The 21,984-nt window shown below is 36.7% G+C and overlaps 1 protein-coding gene across 3 annotated transcripts in view; it reads right to left on the bottom strand.

Annotated features, from left to right (window-relative positions):
- Positions 1-14,623: 14,623 nt before the first annotated feature.
- PDCD10 (programmed cell death 10) overlaps positions 14,624-21,984 on the bottom strand; it is a 47,867-nt gene continuing 40,506 nt past the window's right edge. For all 3 annotated transcript variants that reach the window (XM_005905680.3, XM_070373679.1, XM_070373684.1), the window contains 3 exons: positions 18,703-18,781; positions 18,313-18,395; positions 14,624-15,110 (listed from right to left, as the gene is read on the bottom strand). In XM_005905680.3, coding sequence (XP_005905742.1) covers positions 15,029-15,110; positions 18,313-18,395; positions 18,703-18,781 — 244 coding nt within the window. In that variant the 3' untranslated portion in view covers positions 14,624-15,028. The remainder of the gene's footprint in view (positions 15,111-18,312; positions 18,396-18,702; positions 18,782-21,984) is intronic.

The raw sequence follows: 21,984 nt of genomic DNA, 5'->3' as shown, positions 1-21,984 counted from the left end.
AAGAGAATAATGTGTTAAGAAAATAAATGAGTACCTAAATACCAATACTCCACAAATAGAGCTTTTACTTCAGTGGTAACTTACAGGAAAAAAAAAAAAAAAAAAAAGAAGTGGGGGGAGGGGAATAGAGAAATTAAAAGAGAATAATAGGTTAAGAAAATTGAGTACCTATATTCCAATACTTCACAATAGAGCTACTGAAACACTACTATAAGGCAATGTAGGTCAGGCTATATGGGTTGTAAGAACCAGGCTTGCTCCGACAACCAAGTAATGGGGATTTGTTACATAATATGACTAAAAGCAAGGAGAGAGACACATTGGGCACCCCTGAAGAAGTAAGGAATTACTGGTATACCTTGTTTTACTATGCTTCACAGATATTGCACGTTTTACAAAATGAAGGTTTGTGGCAACCCTGTGTCAAGCAAATTTTCCAGTAGCATCTCTCATTTTGCATCTTCATGACACATTTTCAGTAATTTTTATATTTAAAATTTTTTCATTGTTATTGTATTTGTTATGGTCATCTGTAATCAGTTATCTGTGATATTACTATTGTAAAAAGATTACAACTCAAAGGCTTAGATGGGCTTCCCTGGTGGTTCAGATGGTAAAGAATCTGCTTGCAATGCAGAAGATCACAGTTTGATCCCTGGGTCAGGAAGATCCTTTGGAGAAGAAAATGACTACCCACTCCAGTATTCTTGCCTGGAGAATTCCATGGCCAGAGGAGCCTGGCGGGCTATAGTGCATGTGGTCACAAAAGAGTAAGACATGACTGAATGACTAACAGTTTCATCTTTCAAAGGCTCAGATGATGGCTAGCACTTTTAGCAATAAAGTATTTTTTAATTAAAGCATGTGTGTTGTTTTTTAGACATAAAACTATGGTGCACTTACTAGACTACAGTATAGACGTAACTTTTATATACATTGGGAAATGAAAGAACTGGATTTGCTTTATTGTGGTGATATGGAACTGAACCTGCAACATCTCTGAGATATGTCTGCACAGCAGAGCCAAGTTTGATGCAGCACTGGAAGGTCATTCTAGAACCAAACTAGGGCTGAGAATTGGATTATTTTCTCTCAATAGCAGTCAATTGAATTTTCACCTAAATTGTAACTTGAGTGATTCTGCTGTTTATTTTTGTTTCTACACCTACTTTTTCACTACAAACTGACAATTTATCTTCTGGCCAATTTTCTCCACCTCATCCTTTCTGCTTCCTCCTACTGTGGGCTGGTATGTGCTTCTTCTGCTTTATAGCGTCATTGTATCATTTCAGTTTCCTTTCCCATAGTCAGCTGACTTTCAGAATTACCTAGCTTAGAATTTAGAGCAAGATTGAAGTGGCCTGGCTGTAGTGGCCATGGTTGAGCAGAGATGTACTACAGAACAGCTATCTCAAAAGCCAATCCCAGTAATTTTTGTCCTTGGATAAGGTTTCCACCCCTGTTCCAATCAGTGTAGATGGGAAACGTCACATTGAAACAGCCAGGATCCCTTTTCTTCAGCAATGACCATGAATGGAGCAGTTTCCTTCAAGGATAGAGTCTGGAGGAAGTAACTCATGGGGGGCTTGTGTGTACCATCAAAAAAAGAGGAAAATAAGAAATATGCTGGTATTTGGAGAATAATTTTCCAACTATATTCACAAAGCCAGACCCTGAAGGGTAGTTGTAGATGAAATGAGATATTAAATATGCTGTTATGAATAGCTGATGTGATTTAGAAAGATGACTGCTATTTCCCTGCAGTGGTATCAAATGACTGGGTTTATTTTCTCAAAGACCTTAGTAACACATGCTTGAAAAAGCTTAGCGCTTCTGCTTGGAATATAAATGTCAAACTGTCAAAATCATAAAAATGCTCTAAAACAATTTCTGGAAAATGTGTAATAGCAAAGAGAAATGCATAAACATTATAAAAGAGGTCAAATATAAATGTCAATCAAGAAAATAGGTGAAATAGATCACTATACTTGCCCCCACCTTAAATCTTAATTTCATTTGGAATTCAATCTATATAATTTCTTCTTTTTTCAAATTCCATTTAGAATAATATCCTGTGGATAATTTGTAGCTTTTCATGCAGTGTGCCAGGTGATGAGACATCATTTCTGAAGCATTCTGTTCTCTTATTTAGCATCTTTACAAAACAAAACAAATATCTTGATTATTTCATGCTGAGTGAAACATTTTAGCACATTTACAAGGTAATGTTATTTAGAATCATCTTCAGAACATTTTCTTTTTTCTGCTTATTTCTTGTAGTTGAAAGGCATGGTATGCAAATTCATTTTTAAATTCTTGTGTGTTTCTTTCATGGGTTCCCTCCCTCCTTTAATATTAATTTTAGCAAATGAGACCATCTATCTTAGGTCTTCCTTAACATAACTAAAGTTCAACAGTTTTCCTAGCGTTCTCTTTGCTGATCCTCTTTTCTGTTTATGATCTCGGCCTTCCAGCCTCCAAATCTGCAAGAAAATGAAATTTTGTTGTATAAGCCATGTAGGCTATGATATTTCATGACAGCCAGGGTAGACTGATTCAGCTGGGCCTACTCCTCATTAATAACACTAAGTTTTACTCAAAATGCATGCTTTTACATTTATCACAGTTGGTCTGCATAGTTCATTGGAGGGCTGGAAATGACCTTCGGACTTTCCAGATACATTATGCTTACTTTGAAGTCCAGGAATATCCCAGTTTAGCCAACATGAGTGTGCCACTTAGAACTCTCTCAGAATAGAAAACTGTCTCCCACTGCTAACCTGTAAGATAGCAGCAAGTGCGCCAAGACCAGAGCAAGACCAGAAGCTGACTTCCTGCCAGTGCTGCCTGTAGAGGAAGGAGACTGGAAGGACTGAGCTAGTCCACACGTCTCAGTGAAGCCTGCCTGCCTAAACACGGAGTCTTCATTTACCTCCAAAGCCGAGTCTTTTAATCCATAGGTTTCAGGAATTGGGGATTTCACAAACCAGCAAAATTACTGGAAAAACTGAGAAAGGAAATGCTAGGTTTGGAGAACAGTGGCCATCTGATTCTTAATATCCCAAAAGATATTTGGTATCCTAATTGAAATGACAAATTCAATAAGAGTAAATGAAATGTTAGTTGATTTATGCCTTCCGTGTAACTAGGAGACAGCGAACGCCACAACTTTCAAATCACCAGTGAGTAGAGAGGAAAAATCTGACAGTTCTCACTTCTCTCTTGCTGTTGGCAAGCCTGTGAGCCAGGAGAGCAGGTTAGGGGAAGTTTAAGAGCCTCTGGAAAGGAGCAGAAAGGAAAAGAGGACTTAGAAAAAGCAACAATAACATCATCTCTTGAAAGAGAAAGTGCAACATGAAAGGCCAAGACTCTGAGCATAGGTGGGTACTTGATAGAAAACTCTCAGCATGAGTTGCAGGGGCTGGGTGCGGCAGCTCTGATGAAGCACTGCATCCAGAGAACAAGGCAGTGGAAGAAAAGGAGGAGAGCAGAAGCAGAAACTAAGTATATAGCGGTCACAGAAAAGAAACAGGGTACACTGGGCTCTTTCCCCTACAGCAACACAATCCATTTTTTGCTGCTAAAAATCCTCCCAAAATAAGCCACTAAAGAAAACTGAGCGAGTCCACCCCAACTAAATAAAATATCCTCAAATAAGCATGTGGTATATGAAAAATTGCTTCTACTTTCCCCCCTCCATTTCCTCTTCTTGGACTCTAAAATCTCTGTGGATGGTGACTTCGGCCATTAAATCAGAAGATGTTTGCTTACTGGAAGGAAAACTATGACAAACCTAGACAGTATGTCGAAAAGCAGAGACATTCCTCTGCCAACAAAGGTGCCTATAGTCAAGGCTATGGTCTTTCTAGTGGTCACATACGGTTGTGACAGCTGGACCGCAAAGAAGGCTGAGAGCTGAAGAATTGATGCCTTTGAACTGTGGTGCTGGAGAAGACTCCTGAGAGTCCCTTGGACTGCAATGAGATCAAACCAGTCCATCTTAAGGGAAATAAACCCTGAATACTCATTGGAAGGACTGATGCTAAAGCTGAAACTCCAATATTTTGGTCATCTGATGCGAACAGCTGACTCACTGGAAAAGCCCTTGATACTAGGAAAGATTGAGGGCAGAAGAGGAAGAGGGCATCAGAGGATGAGATGGCTGGATGGCATCACCGATGCAATGGACATGAACTTGGGCAAACTTCAGGAGATGGTGAGGGACAGAGAGGCCTTGCATGCTGCAGTCCATAGGGTCACAAAGAGTCAGACATGACTGGGTGACTGAACAACAACAATATGAAAAAAGTAGACTAAATCAGAAATACAAGTACCAAGGACAGAAATGCACAAAAATAGGGAGAGATGAGAGTTGACTAAATGTAGGAGGAAAAAATTACACCATAAATAAAGATTAAATTACTAAGTGTCTGAGAGAGTAGATTTGGATCAGTTCAGTTCAGTCGCTCAGTTGTGTCCAACTCTTTGTGAACCCATGAATTGTAGCACGCCAGGCCTCCCTGTCCATCACCAACTCCCGGAGTTCACTCAGACTCATGTCCATCAAGTCAGTATTGCCATCCAGCCATCTCATCCTCTGTCGTCCCCTTTTCCTCCTGCCCCCAATCCCTCCCAGCATCAGAGTCTTTTCCAATGAGTCAACTCTTCACATGAGGTGGCCAAAGTACTGGTTTCAGCTTTAGCATCATTCCTTCCAAAGAAATCCCAGGGCTGATCTCCTTCAGAATGGACTGGTTGGATCTCCTTGCAGTCCAAGGGACTCTCAAGAGTCTTCTCCAACACCACAGTTCAAAAGCATCAATTCTTCGGCGCTCAGCCTTCTTCACAGTCCAACTCTCACATTCATACATGACCACTGGAAAAACCATAGCCTTGACTAGACGGACCTTTGTTGGCAAAATAATGTCTCTGCTTTTGAATATGCTATCTTGGTTGGTCATAACTTTCCTTCCAAGGAATAAGCGTCTTTTAATTTCATGGCTGCAGTCACCATCTGCAGTGATTTTGGAGCCCAAAAAAATAGTCTGTCACTGTTTCCACTGTTTCCCCATCCATTTCCCATGAAGTGATGGGACCAGATGCCATGATCTTAGTTTTCTGAATGTTGAGCTTTAAGCCAACTTTTTCACTCTCCACTTTCACTTTCATCAAGAGGCTTTTTAGTTCCTCTTCACTTTCTGCCATAAGGGTGGTGTCACCTGTGTATCTGAGGTTATTGATAATTCTCCCGGCAATCTTGATTCCAGCTTGTGCTTCTTCCAGTCCAGCGTTTCTCATGATGTACTCTCCAAATAAGTTAAATAAGCAGGGTGACAATATACAGCCTTGATGTACTCCTTTTCCTATTTGGAACCAGTCTGTTGTTCCATGTCCAGTTCTAACTGTTGCTTCCTGACCTGCATACAGATTTCTCAAGAGGCAGGTCAGGTGGTCTGGTATTTCTATGTCTTTCAGAATTTCCCACAGTTTATTGTGATCCACACAGTTAAAGGCTTTGGCATAGTCAATAAAGCAGAAATAGATGTTTTTCTGGAACTCTCTTGCTTTTTCCATGATCCAGCGGATGTTGGCAATTTGATCTCTGGTTCCTCTGCCTTTTCTAAAACCAGCTTGAACATCAGGAAGTTCATAGTTCATGTATTGCTGAAGCCTGGCTTGGAGAATTTTGAGCGTTACTTTACTAGCATGTGAGATGAGTGCAATTGTGCGGTAGTTTGAGCATTCTTTGGCATTGCCTTTCTTTGGGATTGGAATGAAAACGGACCTTTTCCAGTCCTGTGGCCACTGCTGAGTTTTCCAAATTTGCTGGTATATTGAGTGCAGCACTTTCACAGCATCATCTTTCAGGATTTGAAATAGCTCAACTGGAATTCCGTCACCTCCACTAGCTTTGTTCGTAGTGATGCTTTCTAAGGCCCACTTGACTTCACATTCCAGGATGTCTGGTTCTAGGTCAGTGATCTTCACGATCCAGATAATCACGATGATGTGATCACTGACCTACAGCCAGACTTGGATAAAAAATTAACAAAAAATCTTGATGAAAAGCAGGCAAATAAATAAATAAAGCAAAAAGTAAAAGAAGGTCACAAAGAAAGTGGAAGATAGGCAAAGAGAGTTCAACGTGTTAATTAATGTCCCAGAAAGACAAAAGAATGGAATAGAATTCGTATTTAAAACTGTAACCCAAGATCACTTTATAGAAATAAAGTAAGACCTCAATCTACACATAAAAAGGACCCATTAGGTACCAGGAAAACTGACCTGGAATGACCAACTTTGATACATATCCTAATAAAACTATTAGACTCTGAAAATAAGGGAAAAATCCTTGCATTTCCAGGTGAAAAGACAAATTATATAAAAGCAAGAATATTAGATTTACATCAAACTTCTCAGAAACAACATACAAAGCAAAGCAAAAGTGAAGCTACAATTTTCAGTAAACTGAAGGGAAGAAAACGTGAACTAAGGATATTATAGACAACTGAAAGTCTTTAAGAAACAAGACTATAGGAAAATAATGCTGAACCTGCAAGAGCTCAGAGTACTATATAAACGTGTAGTTATAAAAGCTTCTAGAGGATGAACTTCATCCAACCAATAGATGACAGAGAAAACAGGCAAAGGGACTATGACATATGTGAGCATTCACACGTATGTGAGCTCACAATATATGTGAGTATTCATGTTTAATTGTAGCATTTATACTGAAATAATGGTGGATTATTTCTTCTACCTTTGTAGAAGAAAACAAAGGTAGAAGAAAAACATGTAAATATTATGTTTTGATAAAGTAGAAAAATGTAATTAAAAATAAGAAAAGGGAGAGAAAAGGGGGACAAGATGTAAAAAAAGAACACTGACTCTCATTTAGATAACAGGTGAGATTTAAAGGATATGATTTAAAACTGACACACCAGATAATAAAAATTTAAGAAAAAAAGATTAAAAATCCTATATTAATACAAAGCCACCACTAAGATAAAAATATAAACTTTATAAATACCAAAAGGAATTTTTAAAGTAGAAAAAATAAACATAATACATAATTAGCCCAAACATAGTTAATGGGGCTTCCCTGGTGGAGGATAAATATATATACCTTCCTGAATACCAAAAGGAAATTTTTTTTAAAAAGCAAGTAGAAAAAACATCTATAACATAATACATGCAGAAATTACAACATAGCAGATTTAGCCCAAACACAGTAGTCATGACAATAAATGTGAATGGGCTTAACTCAAGGTCAAAAGACAAATTTTAAAAAACACTACTAAACAAGAAAAAAAGAAAAGGACACTTTATAACGCTAAAATCACATTCACATTTAGGATGTAACAAGTATGAATATCTATACAACAAATAACACAGTAACCACATATGTAAACAAACACTGCAAGAGCTGCAGGGAGAAACAGAGAAACACACTACTAACAGAGGCTGTAACATGGAGTACGAGACAGGTCAAGTAAGTCAAACAAGAGTGTATGTATGAACTGAACGACAAGAGAGTGAAAATATACAGAATAAGAAATCACCACAAAGAAACAGCTATGATACGGAGAAAAATTTAAAATTTTAGTTTGCTCACTTCAATAGAAATACACATGTGAAAACTAGAAGAAATGGACACTTTCCTAGACAAGTATATTTGACAAGCTGACTCCTGTAGAGATAGAAAGCTTAACATTTTTTTGCATAAGAGAAATAAAATTATCAAACAATTACTCCACAAAAAAACACCAAGCCCAGATGCTTTCATGGAGGAATTAATAAATATGTCTACATAAATTCTGCATGGTAAGGAAACAGAAGCAAATTCAAAATCAGAGATAACAAAATTGGTCCTTAAACATGAAAGATGCCTAACTTTACCCATAGCAGTGAAATGCAGATGAAGGTATAATGAGTTACTAGTCAAAAATTCAAAAGCTTGACAATTTTAAGTGAAGTTTTGGGTAAATAAATGGCCTCATACATTCTTGGCCGAATATGAATTGCCTCAACCTTTATGGAATTTGTCAATATCTAATAAAATGTCATATATATATATGTTGTTGACTAGTAGCAAGCCCACTTCTAAGAGTCTCCTCTGAATGTATACTTCAAACAAACCAGAAATAGGGATGTAAGAACATTCACTATAGCATTACTTGTAGTTTTGCAAAATACTGAATACTATCTGAATGCACAAGCATAGGAGATTGATCAGATAAATAAATTAGGGTACCTACACATGCTGGAACACTAGGCTGCTACAAAAAAAAAAAAAAGAGAGAGAGGATCTCTAATAGACTTAAGCATAGAGTGATTCCTGAAGATATTAAGTGAAAAGAACCATGTGAAATACTAATATACACATGAAAAACATTGCACTTCATTCATCATAAGGGAAATGTCCCTGTGAGATATCATTTTACATGTACAAGAATGCCTACAATAAAAAAGTCATTAATAAATGATGGTGAAGATGTAGAGATACGGGAACCGCCTTAAATTGTTGCTGGGAATGTAAAATGGTATACTACTGGAAAACAGTATGACATTTTCTTAAAAACTTAAACATAAATTTATCAAACAACCAAACATTTCCACTCTTAGGTATCCATTTAAAAGAAATGAAAACCCATGTCCATAAAAGACTGGCAGGTGAATGTTCATAGCAGCAATGTTCATGCAACATTATGCATCTTAGTGAAGAAGGAAGCAACTCAAATGTCTGTCAACTATTTAAAGGATAGATAAAATATAGGAGATTCATATAATGGGATATTCATTAGCAATAAGAGTACTGATAGAAATACTAACATGGCTGAACCTCAAAAACATTATGCTAAGTAAAAGAAGCCAGACTAGAAATATAACATTGTGTGATTCTATGTATATGAAAACATCCAGAAAGAGGTTAAGGGTTCCTGGAACTGGGGAGAACAAGGATTAACCAATATCTGGGCATGAAGACTTTTTCTAGGATGATAAAAGTATTCTATAATTGTGGTCATGTTGCACAACTCTTAAAATGGGTGAATCTTATTTAACTTATATGCAAAGTACATCATGAGAAACGCTGGACTGGAAGAAACACAAGCTGGAATCAAGATTGTCGGGAGAAATATCAATAACCTAATATATGCAGATGACACCACCCTTTTGGCAGAAAGTGAAAAGGAACTCAAAAGCCTCTTGATGAAAGTGAAAGTGGAGAGTGAAAAAGTTGGCTTAAAGCTCAACATTGAGAAAACTAAGATCATGGCATCTGGTCCCATCACTTCATGGGAAATAGATGAGTGGAAACAGTGTTAGACTTTATTTTTGGGGGGTCCAAAATCACTGCAGATGCTGACTGCAGCCATGAAATTAAAAGACACCTACTGCTTGGAAGGAAAGCTATGACCAACCTAGATAGCATATTGAAAAGCAGAGACGTTACTTTGCCAACAAAGGTCCATCTAGTCAAGGCTATGGTTTTTCCTGTGGTCATGTATGGATGTGAGAGTTGGACTGTGAAGAAGGCTGAGCACTGAAGAATTGATGCTTATGAACTGTGGTGTTGGAGAAGACTCTTGAGAGTCTCTTGGACTGCAAGGAGATCCAACCAGTCCATTCTAAAGGAGATCAGCCCTGGGATTTCTTTGGAAGGACTGATGCTAAAGCTGAAACTCCAGTACTTTGGCCACCTCATGCGAAGAGTTGACTCATTGGAAAAGACTCTGATGCTGGGAGGGATTGGGGGCAGGAGGAGAAGGGGACGACGGAGGATGAGATGGCTGGATAACATCACTGACTCGATGGACGTGAGTCTGAGTGAACTCTGGGAGTTGGTGATGGACAGGGAGGCCTGGCGAGCTGCGATTCATGGGGTCGCAAAGAGACACGACTGAGCAACTTAACTTACTTATGACACTGAATTATACCTTATTTTTGTGAAGGCATATATGTAAACCATACACCAATAAAGTTGCATTTTATAAAAGCATGTATATTAAATGACTAATTCTCCCAATTTGCCTGATTCTTCCAGATTTTGCAGTAAATAATCCATGTGCCAAGAAACAGCGGTCCTAAGCAATAACCTCAGATATGCAGATGACACCACCCTTATGGCAGAATATGAAGAGGAACTAAAAACCCTCTTGATGAAAGTGAAAGAGGAGAGTAAAAAAGTTGGCTTAAAGCTCAACATTCAGAAAACGAAGATCATGGCATCTGGTCACATCACTTCATAGGAAATAGATGGGGAAACAGTGGAAACAGTGTCAGACTTTATTTTTGGGGGGTCCAAAATCACTGCAGATGCTGATTGCAGCCATGAAATTAAAAGACACTTACTGCTTGGAAGGAAAGCCAACCTAGATAGCATATTGAAAAGCAGAGACATTAGTTTGCCAACAAAGGTCCATCTAGTCATGGCTATGGTTTTTCCAGTGGTCATGTATGGATGTGAGAGTTGGACTGTGAAGAAAGCTGAGTGCCGAAGAATTGATGCTTCTGAACTGTGGTGTTGAAGACTCTTGAGAGTCTCTTGGACTTCAAGGAGATCCAACCCGTCCATTCTAAAGGAGATCAGTCCTGGGTGTTCATTGGAAGGACTGATGCTGAAGCTGAAACTCCAATACTTTGACCACCTCATGCAAAGAGCCGACTCATTGGAAAAGACCCTGATGCTGGGAGGGTTTGGGGGCAGGAGAAGGGGACGATAGAGGATGAGATGGCTGGATGGCATCACCAACTCGATGGACATGAGTGTGGGTAAACTCTGGGAATTGGTGATTGACAGGGAGGCCTGACGTGCTGCGATTCATGGGGTTGCAAAGAGTCAGACATGACTGAGCGACTGAACTGAACTGAAGCAAACTGGGAGGGTTGGTTTCCCTGCATGAATTCTATCTTTTGGATAAGAAAGGAGGGATATGAAACCATATTTTTTTTCAAAAAAGAAACATGGATAAACATCAAAAAACAGTGGAGTTGGATACCTACTTGGCAGGGTGGGAAGTGGCGCAGAAGGGTATGAGTGACACTTCTCTAGTATACTTTTTGGTACAGTTCTTATGTTTAAGTTACAGTTCTTATGTTTAGAAGCATGCTAATGTTCTATATATTCTTAATAAATAAATGTGTAAGGATGTGAAGAGGGTGGTGTGGGTGAGTTGGGGGAAGGAACCTTAAAGCTGGAAGAAAACTGAAACAAATGAACCCAATTTATTTAGAATAAAGTACATAATCACAGTGACGGAGAAAAAAAGGATTGATCCAAGTAACTCATAAACACAGAGTTAATTACATATCCTCAGTCTTGGGCAGAGTACAGTTAAAGAACTGTAAATGATCTTATACTCTTTTAAGTGTGCTTTCTACATTGATAGGGCAAAAGAAATTCTAAAACTATTTCGAATATACTATAGGACTGAACAAGTGAATACTGATGTTTTGGGGAGTTGGGATTCTGGGGAAGAGACATAGAAATATGGAATGCGAATGTAAGAGTGAACCCTAGGAGGATGGATTGCAATTGGAGGTATTACTGTAAACTCACGATTTCTGAAATCACACATAATACGCATATAACATGTAAAATGTACATGTACATGCAGATTTGTGTGTACATGTTTGTACACGCACATTTCCTAGTTGTCTGAATCAGCCTAGAAGCAGACAATGTCCAGTAGTAATGAGCCCACTCAGTAGCCAGACCTGTGTATCTCTTATCATCCCTCAGGGTTCCCTGGAAAAACCGCTGATTCCAAATTGTGGGACATACTTAAGATAATGTACTTACGGAAAGAAAAAAAAAAGATTAAGTGGAAGCCACAAGGACACAGAAGTCACATTGAAATAGAAGGTCCTCATACTGATCAAATCTAAGACCATTTAAGTATCAAAATAAATAATGAATTATAAGCCATTGAAAAAATAGAAAACCAAAATAAGTTTAAAAATTCATGTGGGTAGATATGGATGAATAAGAGGGTGGAGAGAAAGGAAGGTTCATATTTAGACAGTAGAACAGTGTCAACGGGCATTGGGAAAATCACCATTTTGAAACCATCAAAGTAAAGACTGAATAAGCAAGAATCATCAACGGATACTAAATGCTGGGGGTAAAACACTGATGTTGCTACTTGGCTGCTAATCGTGTGCAGCTCTTTGCGACCCCATGGATTGTAGCCCGCCAGGCTCCTTGTCCATGTGATTTCCGAGGCAAGAATACTGGAGTGGATTAACATTTCCTTTTCCAGGGGATCTTCCCCACTCAGGGATCCAACCTGAGTCTCCTACACTGACAGACAGATTCTTTACCGCTTCCTCAGATCGCTTATCAAGTGCAAGATAAAAACAGTAACTATACATTTGAGAAATTGACCACCACCTTGACCGAGTGACCAAAATTACCATCAGTGAGGAGCAGATGGGTCACCTTATAGTATTCTGACCAAGAATGCATAAACTGAATCTAATCATGAGGAAACCCAAAATAAGGAATATTCTATTATAAAGCAAGGAGTGGGCAAGAGACAGAAGACTATATTTTTCAAAAACACAAGTAAACACCATGAAAGAAAAAAAGCCATGGAAATGACCCAGGGTAAACTGACCCAGGAGTTTAAGAGAAGGAAAACACACAAATGACAAAATAAAAATGGTAAAATCTTAACAATAGGTCAATCTGGATAAAAGACGTGTTGATGTTCTTTGCACTATTGTTCCTCTTGCTAAGTTTTGGTAAATTTGCCATCAACTTGAAATTATTTCCATATGAAAAGTTAGTAACCAATTAGGAAGGCCTTACACTGGGATACCAACCTCATTTTGCCAAACAAGGTTATCACAATAATGCAATCATGAAAAAACCCCAAACTACAATTATATCACTTTGTTTAAAAATACTGTGAGAAGGCATTTTAAACATCTAAAACATAGTTATGGTCTCAAATAAAAGGAGGCCTCTTTAAAATAAATTTAAGATTTATGAAAAAGACTTATCACAATGTCTTTTCTCATTTCTTGCTATGTCAGCTTGGTTAAGGAAACTGTAACCGAACACTGCATTTTAGGCAATGGATAAAGTACAGTTCAGTTGAAAGTGTGTGGAATCTGGAGACAAATGTTGAATTCAAGTCCTGGCTCTAGCAATTACCAGTTTTGTAGTTTTGTAACTGAAGCTCTCTTAGCCAGTTTCCTCAACTGCAAGGCAGATGACAAAGTCATAGGACTGCAAAGAGAATTATAAGAAATTGATGACTCTAGAAAAATGCTTGCTACAGAGGTGCTCAACAAACGTCTCCTTTCTTCCTTCCCTCGGGAGCCACGTTTCTGTTCTCTAGAGTTGTATCTGACTCCCTGACCCCAAAACACAAACCACTAGGATCGTGTAAGAAACTGAATTATCCTGAGACTAAATCTCCTTTCTGGAGGTAAATTTCATGAAAATGGGGAAAAAAAAAAAAAATGGAGATACTGCATAGAAGAATAAAAAGATAAAAACCATTTAAAAAAAAAAAAAAAGATGAGCTGAGGCATGACTGGTTAACAGGTGAGTTTTCTTAAGGAGGGAAAACAGGAAGACAGATAGTACTCGTTCATGTTAGAAAAGTCTGCTGCTCAAAGAAAAGAAAAGCAGTATTTCTTTTCTTCATATATTCACAAGTCTGTTTTGCAAATCACCATTCATCTGCTTCCAAGAGTGAAAAACAGCTTATGCCTAAAATACACAGTATTAAAATCACCAATTATACGTGTTTTACTAGCTAAGTATCACTGAAGAAAAAAAATCAGTATAATGTCTGTAAGTTATGATATTTCATTCAATCGTCTATCAGTTTTTTTGCTTTCTTCCACGTTTCCTGTTTACAGCTAAGTGGATGATTTCCTTTTGTATTGCTAATGACAGCAATTCTTTAAAAATCTATTTTCTAAAATGGGGAAATTTTAAAGAATAAATTGCATTATAGCAAAAAATTTATATTTTCAACAGAAATTAGTTATAACATTTAAAATCTTTATAAAAGATAAACAAATTCTGATTTTTTCCTTTATTTTATCATAATTGAAAAATGAAATCACTTAACATGAATACTTGATACATAATTTCCTTAGAATTTCTCTATGGTGAAACAAAACTGTACATATTTAAAGAGTGTATGTAATATTATTAACACTCATGACAATTTCAGACCAACTAGCATTGGTATAGCTTCAAATTACTATTAGTTGTGGCTATTTATGGAAAAAAGGCGCAAAGCTTATTAGGGCCCAGCATACCAGAAAGACTTAATCTTACATTGTCACAGAGCTCAAAAATGGCAGCAGAATGTGAAGACACTACACACTGCCATCTGCTTCTCGTAAGTCTCTTAAAACAAAGGTTGGAAAAATACTCAGTACCTCAAATATAGTAACTAACAAAAATATCTCCATCAACTACTTTTTGCCCAGAGTGATTAAGGACAAAAAAATACGAATTCTTGTTGCTTTATTATCCGATAAACTGCTAATAAGCTCCCCTTAGAAGTTCTTTAGACATTACACCAAGTCGTCTTGGTCTTCTGATCATATATATATTCACATATATATATGCATTTTTTCAAGTAAAGAAATGTTTAACAGATGTAAACTATTTATTGAATATTTGCCACCAAATATTGTTAAATACATTATCTTGCAGCATATCGCTTTCAAGTTAAAATGTCAGAAACAAACACCAATATTTACAATTCTTTTAAGGAATGTTATATAATGACACATTAAGGCGTAAATTCTTTTGGCTTATAATTCTTAAAAGAATGATAATAGCAAAAGTGATGCAAAATCTTCAGTGTGAGATTATGATTAAGCTACATTTTACAAAAATATGGTGTAAGATGGCAATAATCCCATTCAACATCCTGGATTATTAAATCCCTTCAGGAGGGACTGATAATTTATACAGTCAAACTTTAAAATTTACAGATAAAGGCAGTCCAATACTGCCACTGAGAAGTACATCTCTTAACATATACAACTCTCAGGCCACAGTTTTGAAGGTCTGAAGTATCAAGTTGGTTTGATGAATTAGTCGGTTGGCACTTATGAACACATTTATTGCCCTGTTTCAAAAAAAAAAAAAAGAGTAAGTATTAATTTTATCCAAAAAATTAACCCTTTAAAAATATTTATACTTAAAATGCCCGACTAGCAGCAGCAATAAAATCTATTTAAGAACAACAACAACAACAAATGCAAGTTAGTACTGAGTAGCAACTTTTATCACAGCTTGGAAGTGTCCTGCATTATTGGAAACTATCTAGGAGTTACTGCCCCCTAGTGGTCCTGGCTGGCAATAAGGTGTTGGTGGGCTGCTAATGATGGGTGGTGCCTCAACAACCAGAGTTCATTTTATAGGTCAAACATGTAACTGGCCAAAGAGGAGGATTCGAACGTAGTCTCCAGCTGTGATTTCACAGAAGTTATCAAAATAAGACCTGCTAAAATACCATATTCAGTCTCAAAATTTGTATATCAATGGGATGATACTTGGGAAAAGGTTCATTACTTTGAATCTGATTCATCCCTATCCTTACCTTCCTTCAAAAAAAATTGAATTACTTTTAGAATTAATATACTTTTAAAACAAAATAATCATGTGGTTTCAATATTTAAGAGTTGACAATGTGTAAAAGTATGTTCTTAAAAATTACTTCATTTTGAACCACATTTTCTATCAGCCCATCCTCATGTGATCTGGAGCACAGAGCTGATGCTAGTCCCCCTGCATGCCCTTATCAGTTTCTCAGGAGCATAAGCTTGTACAATCACCCCTTAGTATCAGAGAAGGACTGGTTCCAGGAGTCCCCTCAGAAACCAGAATCTGTGGATGCTCAAGTCCCTTATATATAATGGTGTAGTATTTGCAAATAACCTAGGCACATCCTCCAGTAATATCTCTAGATTACTTGTTATTCTTAATATAGTGTAAATGCAATGTAAATAGCTGAAGTACAATATAAATGCCATGAAACTTTCTGGAATTTCTTTCTCCAAAAATTTTCAACTGGTTGGATCCAGGGATTTGGAGTTTCCCAGGTGGCTCAGTGGTAAAGAACCCGCCTGCAATGCAGGAGACGCTGGCTTGATCTCTGGGTTGGGAAGATCACCTTCTCCTGGGGAGAAGGCTACCCACCCCAGCATTCTGGCTTGGGAAATCCCATGGACAGAGGAGCCTGGAGGGCTACAGTCCATGGGGGGCAAAAGAGTTGGACACTGAGCAACTAAACAATAACAAAGGGATTTGGAACCTATGGATACGAAGGGCTGACAGTATCTTTATCTTAGGCATTCCTCAACAAAGGGGGCCTAGGAAAAATTAAATGAATCAATGCAAATTCATCCTCCTATTGAAAAATGGCTCAAAGATCAAGCTCTAATTAATAATTTTCAACTTTGAGGACACAGGGAGAAAACTTGTGGTATGTTATTCATATGCAAATAATGGTAAATTAAAGGAAGCTGCTGAACGGAGAAAAAGTAGTAGCAGGGAACCTGAATAATCCATATGCCTGTTTAAGCTGTTAAAAATAACTTTGGGACTAAGGACAAAGATTTTTAAAAACTGAACCCAAGTGATTCTACTGTACAAACAGGGATGAGAGTAAATAATTTCACATTAATCAAAGTTATGCTCTAAATGAATTTCTACCTTTTAATGTGCTTTTCCCATGTTGTTCTTAATTAATCAGTATCATAAATAATCTCCTTAATGCAAATTATTCTTTTGATGTGCTTTTTGGTTATTTGGACTTAGCAGAGGAGACCAAGGAAAAACAGGTGTAAGTTTATTTTCAGAACACACCTGCCAGCTTATTAAACTAAATCAACAAGGTACATTTTCCTTTACACAACCTGAATAGCAGTATTAAACAACACAAAATTATTAATAATATTTAGCTCAATATCTTTAATTTGTAATAAAATGGAAATATTTCAATCTGTTTGAACTATTAAAAATGACTCTGAAAATCATTATACCTTTCTAATGTATTTTATTACTTTTTAATATTACTACAATAATACTGTAATAGTTTGACATGGATATCAGGATCTTACAATGTCAGTGGTGGGACAGGATGTTAAAGCTCCCTGCCAACAATAGCTGAAATAATCACTGTTTATTCTTCTGCTTCAAGCACTGATAGAAAATGGTCTTGTCCACAAAATTCTATTTGAGATACAAAGAATTCTCTATAAAGTATGAGGTTGCAGAAGACATAGCCTTTGGATCAGTTTATACATTGTATGTACATGTGTATTATACATAAATCACATAGTATTTTTTGGTTTTCTAGAATGTTCTGTAGCCGAGTATATGTAGATTTTAAAATAATATCTAATTTACCTTTTTAGTATACTTTCTGTCTTACACAAAGCCTCTCTTCTAGGACAGTGGATCACAACCTTTTGTGGCCCTTTAAAAACACATGAAGTACTTTTAAAAAAAACCTGAGCCTGGGCCCACTCAAGCCAATGGAATCAGAAGCTCTGAAGGTGGGGTGTCAAGGCACTGGGATTTTAAAACACTGAATACAAGTGATTTTAATGTGCAAAAAGGATTGAGAACCACTGTTTTAACTATAGTACAACAGTTCTTAACAGACCTGTAGCATTCATATCATCTAGAAATTTCTTAGAAATGTTACTTCCTGGGCCCACCCTAGACCAACAGAATCAGAAACTCTGGGTAGGACCCAAAAACATTTTGTCTATAACAAGCCCTCCAGATGACCCTGAGGCTATTAAAGTTTGAGAATCACTGCTTCAGGGGTTGGTAAAGTAGCCCAGTAAGCCAAATCTCACTACTGTATGGCCTGAAAGTTAGGAATACTTTTACATTTTTAAACAGTAAAAATTTTTAAAAAATCAAAATAATATTATGAGACAGTTGAAAATTATTCAATTCAGTGTCTATAAAGTAAGTGTTTATTAGAACTCAGCCATAAAAATGCTCACTTGTTTCCATATTGTCTACAGCTGCTTCTGCACTACAGCAGCAGAGGTGAAGTGCTATAGCTGCAACAAGCTCACCAAGTTAAAATACCTGCCATCTGGCCCTTTTCAGAAAAAGTCTGCAACTGCACTCCAGACTATAGTCATGGCTGGATTATCAAACACCCCCTTTCCATTTTTAATAGTCTATCTTAGTAGTTCACTTAAGTATTAATAATATAGTAAAAGAGTTAAATATATATGGTTTCAGTATTATAGAAAGCCACATAATTTTATAATTTTAAAAGGGGGATAAATGATAATACTTACTTGCCATCTTTAAAATAGGTTTTCAGAGTATCACTGAAACTTTTAGAGTACTTTACGAATTCTTTCTTTTGGTGTTCGAGTGCCTACAGACATCAAAAATAATAATAATAAAAAAATAAAAAACAAGTAAGAAAAGAGAAATAACACAAAGGCCAAAGTCAGAGACAGAAGATTACACAGAATTAAGAATACACCTTATATTATAGATAATCAGTTTTAGGAGTATTCACTTAAATACACATTTAACAGCACATTCAAATTCAAGGACAAATCCAGTCATTAATGATACAAAACCATTTTCAATAATTCAACAGTCTTATTATTCAATAAAACAACTAGATGTAAACCAACATCTGAGGTGGCAGCTTGTAAGGTTTCTACTAAACTTACCCTGCGGTTCTGGTATTGGTATTTCTTGAAGACATTGTTTACTGTATCAAGAAGTTCTTTTATTGCACTAGCTATATCCCTGTTGGGTGAGGAAAAAAAAGAATCTTCTTAAAATCAGTTTCATTTGAAAGAAGTCTCTATACACAGCTATGTTTAAGAATCACTATACTTAATTACCATATGAACACTGTATCAAGCCAAATATTTGACTTGCTGGTTAAGTGGGGGATTTAGCCTGTGTCCTCCTGTGATCCCAGCTACTTTTGCACTGCTGAGGAAATACTATACAACTAACATCAACTTTCCCAAAACATTTTCATTTTATTTAGCATTACCTACTCAAATTTATAAGAGACCTCTGACTCTCATCTTTTCCTGTTATGACTTTTCCTTTCTCATGTAGGTGAATTTGAGCAACTGTATTATTCACTTTTGCCATCTCATGAACAATTATATGAAATTTTGCTATTACATGTAACTCATTCCTGTATTTAAAACACTTCAAATTATAGACCTGATAGTTTCGATGTTTAAACTATTTCCTCCTCAGATGTAGCTATTCTCCCTTAAGACACATTTATCTAGCCTCCTCTCTAACAACCACATATTCTCCTCTTTCAAATCTTTGCTGTCACTATTTTCCTTAGAAAATATATTTATATTTCTGGGAGAGACAAAATCAGAATATTCTTCTACCTTAACCTTTCCAACAATCATCCTTTGACTACACGTGCATCAGCATTTTTCTTCCCTTTCTAAAGAGAGAAGAAATCAATCATTCTCATTTGAGTTGACTTTTCTTCCTATCCCTGTATCATTTTTAAAAATTCTCATCTTTTCTATGTACGCCCTTTTCAATTTCCGTGTTCTAACTTCATAGCAATATTCTAGCAAACTGAACTTATTGTAATTCTGTATTCTCAAACAGCCTCTCAGTCTCTAAGGCAAATCTTCTCTTTTTCATATCCATTCTCTTAGCTGTTAACTGCTACAAATTTTGCTGTTCAAATGCAATGCAAGTGTAAGGAGATGAATTAGTAAAACATCAGTCTAGACTACCCAAAATACAACCTTTTATTACCTACCTTTTAATCACAAATGTCAGATTTTAGTTATTTCATACTTAAAACATTTCAGCTAAACTATTTAAAGAAAACCAAAAAGCTCCGTGTCCAGATTTTTCTGTGTGTTTCACAGTTTATTTTTAGTAAATAAGCATATGGAAATTCTAAAAATTACAAATATAAAAGCTTTTAGTATAAAAAAGCATTTTAGCTTATTCTGCAGTAGTAATGACCTTCTAATTCAATATTTCAATAAATATTTCCTTATTACCTCTTGTAAGTCACTCGTCGGTAACAGGCTGAAACATTAAAACATCAGATATTCAAAAAGGACAATAAGTTTACATAGAAATTATACCTGTCCACTCTTTTTTTTTGACCTCTAGTAATAACAATTTTTAGTTACATTAACTGTTCCTTTATGTTTTCAGGAAAGCTGTATCCCTGTATTGCTGAGACAGGCATTAAGCCCCCTACTGCTTAATGACGGTGTCGTACAACCATCCTATTATGTGAGAAAAATGACAATTTCAACAAATTAAAAAATGTCCAATCTCTGGATATGGAAGATTCTTCAAACACCTGTGGGTTTGAAGTAAGCTTATTCAAAAGGAATACAATAAAGCAAATTACAGTAATCAGACAGCTGTTTATAAGACAACCATATTTTGTAGTGTACTTTATGGAATATTGGGAATCTGTACTTCAAAAGAGAAAAAAGCTCCCCACATGATTCTGCTGATGAACCAAGTTTGGAAACTACTGTTTGGGAACTCAGAACCTAACGTTGAGCTTTGATCCCCTATTTGCCACAGAGCTTTATAAAAACCAAGATTGTCCCTAGGCCTGGCCTTCTCTAAGATAATCTGCAGCAATTTATGTCAAATATTAGATGATCTGTGTGTACACAGAAATGCATCTTCATTTACAGCACTAAGGTTTGCGCCAGAGAAGGTAGTTAACAACCTGAGGGTCTGTGTCCTGAAGAGAAAATACCAGTACACACGCGCGCGCACACGCACACACAACTTCAGACAATTAAACAAATAAAAAACTGAGGAAAACCTGAGGGGTAAAACAATTGTAGTGCATCCCTGGGTTGGGAAGATCCCCTGGAGAAGTGCATGGCAACACACTCCAGTATTCTTGTCTGGAGAATCCCACGGACAGAGGAGCCTGTCACGCTACAGTCTATGGGGTCGCAAAGAGCTGGACACAACGGAGCGACTAAGCATATGCAGAGTTTGGAGTTTATGAATTCTGCGATAAGAGACATATAGGATGGATAGAGTAGGAAGGAATTTTAGCAACTTGCATGTATTTCGTGGGACAACTTTGGGGAAACATATATACTGAAAAGGGCAAGAGGCATCAGAAGAAATGTAATACATCTTACAAAAAACTTGCATGGGACAGTAGAACTTCTGTCACCCAAATTTGTGTAATTATGTTTATACAAACATACTGCAGGAAGGAAATTCCTATGCTGTATGTTCAGTTTGGTCTAGACTGGACACCCTGGAAAAGCTATTTTGAGGCCATCATCAAAACCAACCCTTACAAACCCTCACCTATGAATATTCAAATATAGATAAGGGTAAAGAGTTAAATGCAGAGATTTCTGGACTATTAAATCCAGATTCCACTAGTTATCTATTAATTGGAAAGTATCCTAAGAACTAATTTTATAAAGTATTTGCATAAGCTCAAATGCAGTCAAACAGAAACATTAATCAAATCATTTTTCCTATTCAACTTCATAGAGGGAAAAAACAAATCTTATTGCACAATGCTTTATGTGCTGTGGTGCTAGATTCTGTGCTAGGCACTATGTATACATTTTCAATTCACAACCGTTACCCTCATCTTCACAGGCAGAAACTAGAGTCACAGAAGCTAAGCAACTTACCAATGTCACAAAGCAAACTGTTAGCAAGTCAAACCTAGGTTTGCCGGTATATACAGATATTTGTCATCTGACAGGAGTTTCTTTCTCACACAGCATTTTGTACAGTGCTAAGACAGTAAGTATTTGATATAGGTATATTGAGAAGTATTGTGAAAATAATGAGAGAAGAGGATATTCACCTTAAGTATGAGAAAGTAAAATAAAAACTGCACAATTTGCTGTGCTTGAAGGATAAACTGTTTTTATTTCGGCTCAATTTTATCCACTAATTTGTCAAACAATTAACAGCAGTAACAATATATATCAAAA

The sequence above is a fragment of the Bos mutus genome, chromosome 1 (assembly GCF_027580195.1).
Source record: "Bos mutus isolate GX-2022 chromosome 1, NWIPB_WYAK_1.1, whole genome shotgun sequence".
NCBI lineage: Eukaryota > Metazoa > Chordata > Mammalia > Artiodactyla > Bovidae > Bos > Bos mutus.
This window is presented reverse-complemented; position numbering and strand designations above follow the sequence as displayed.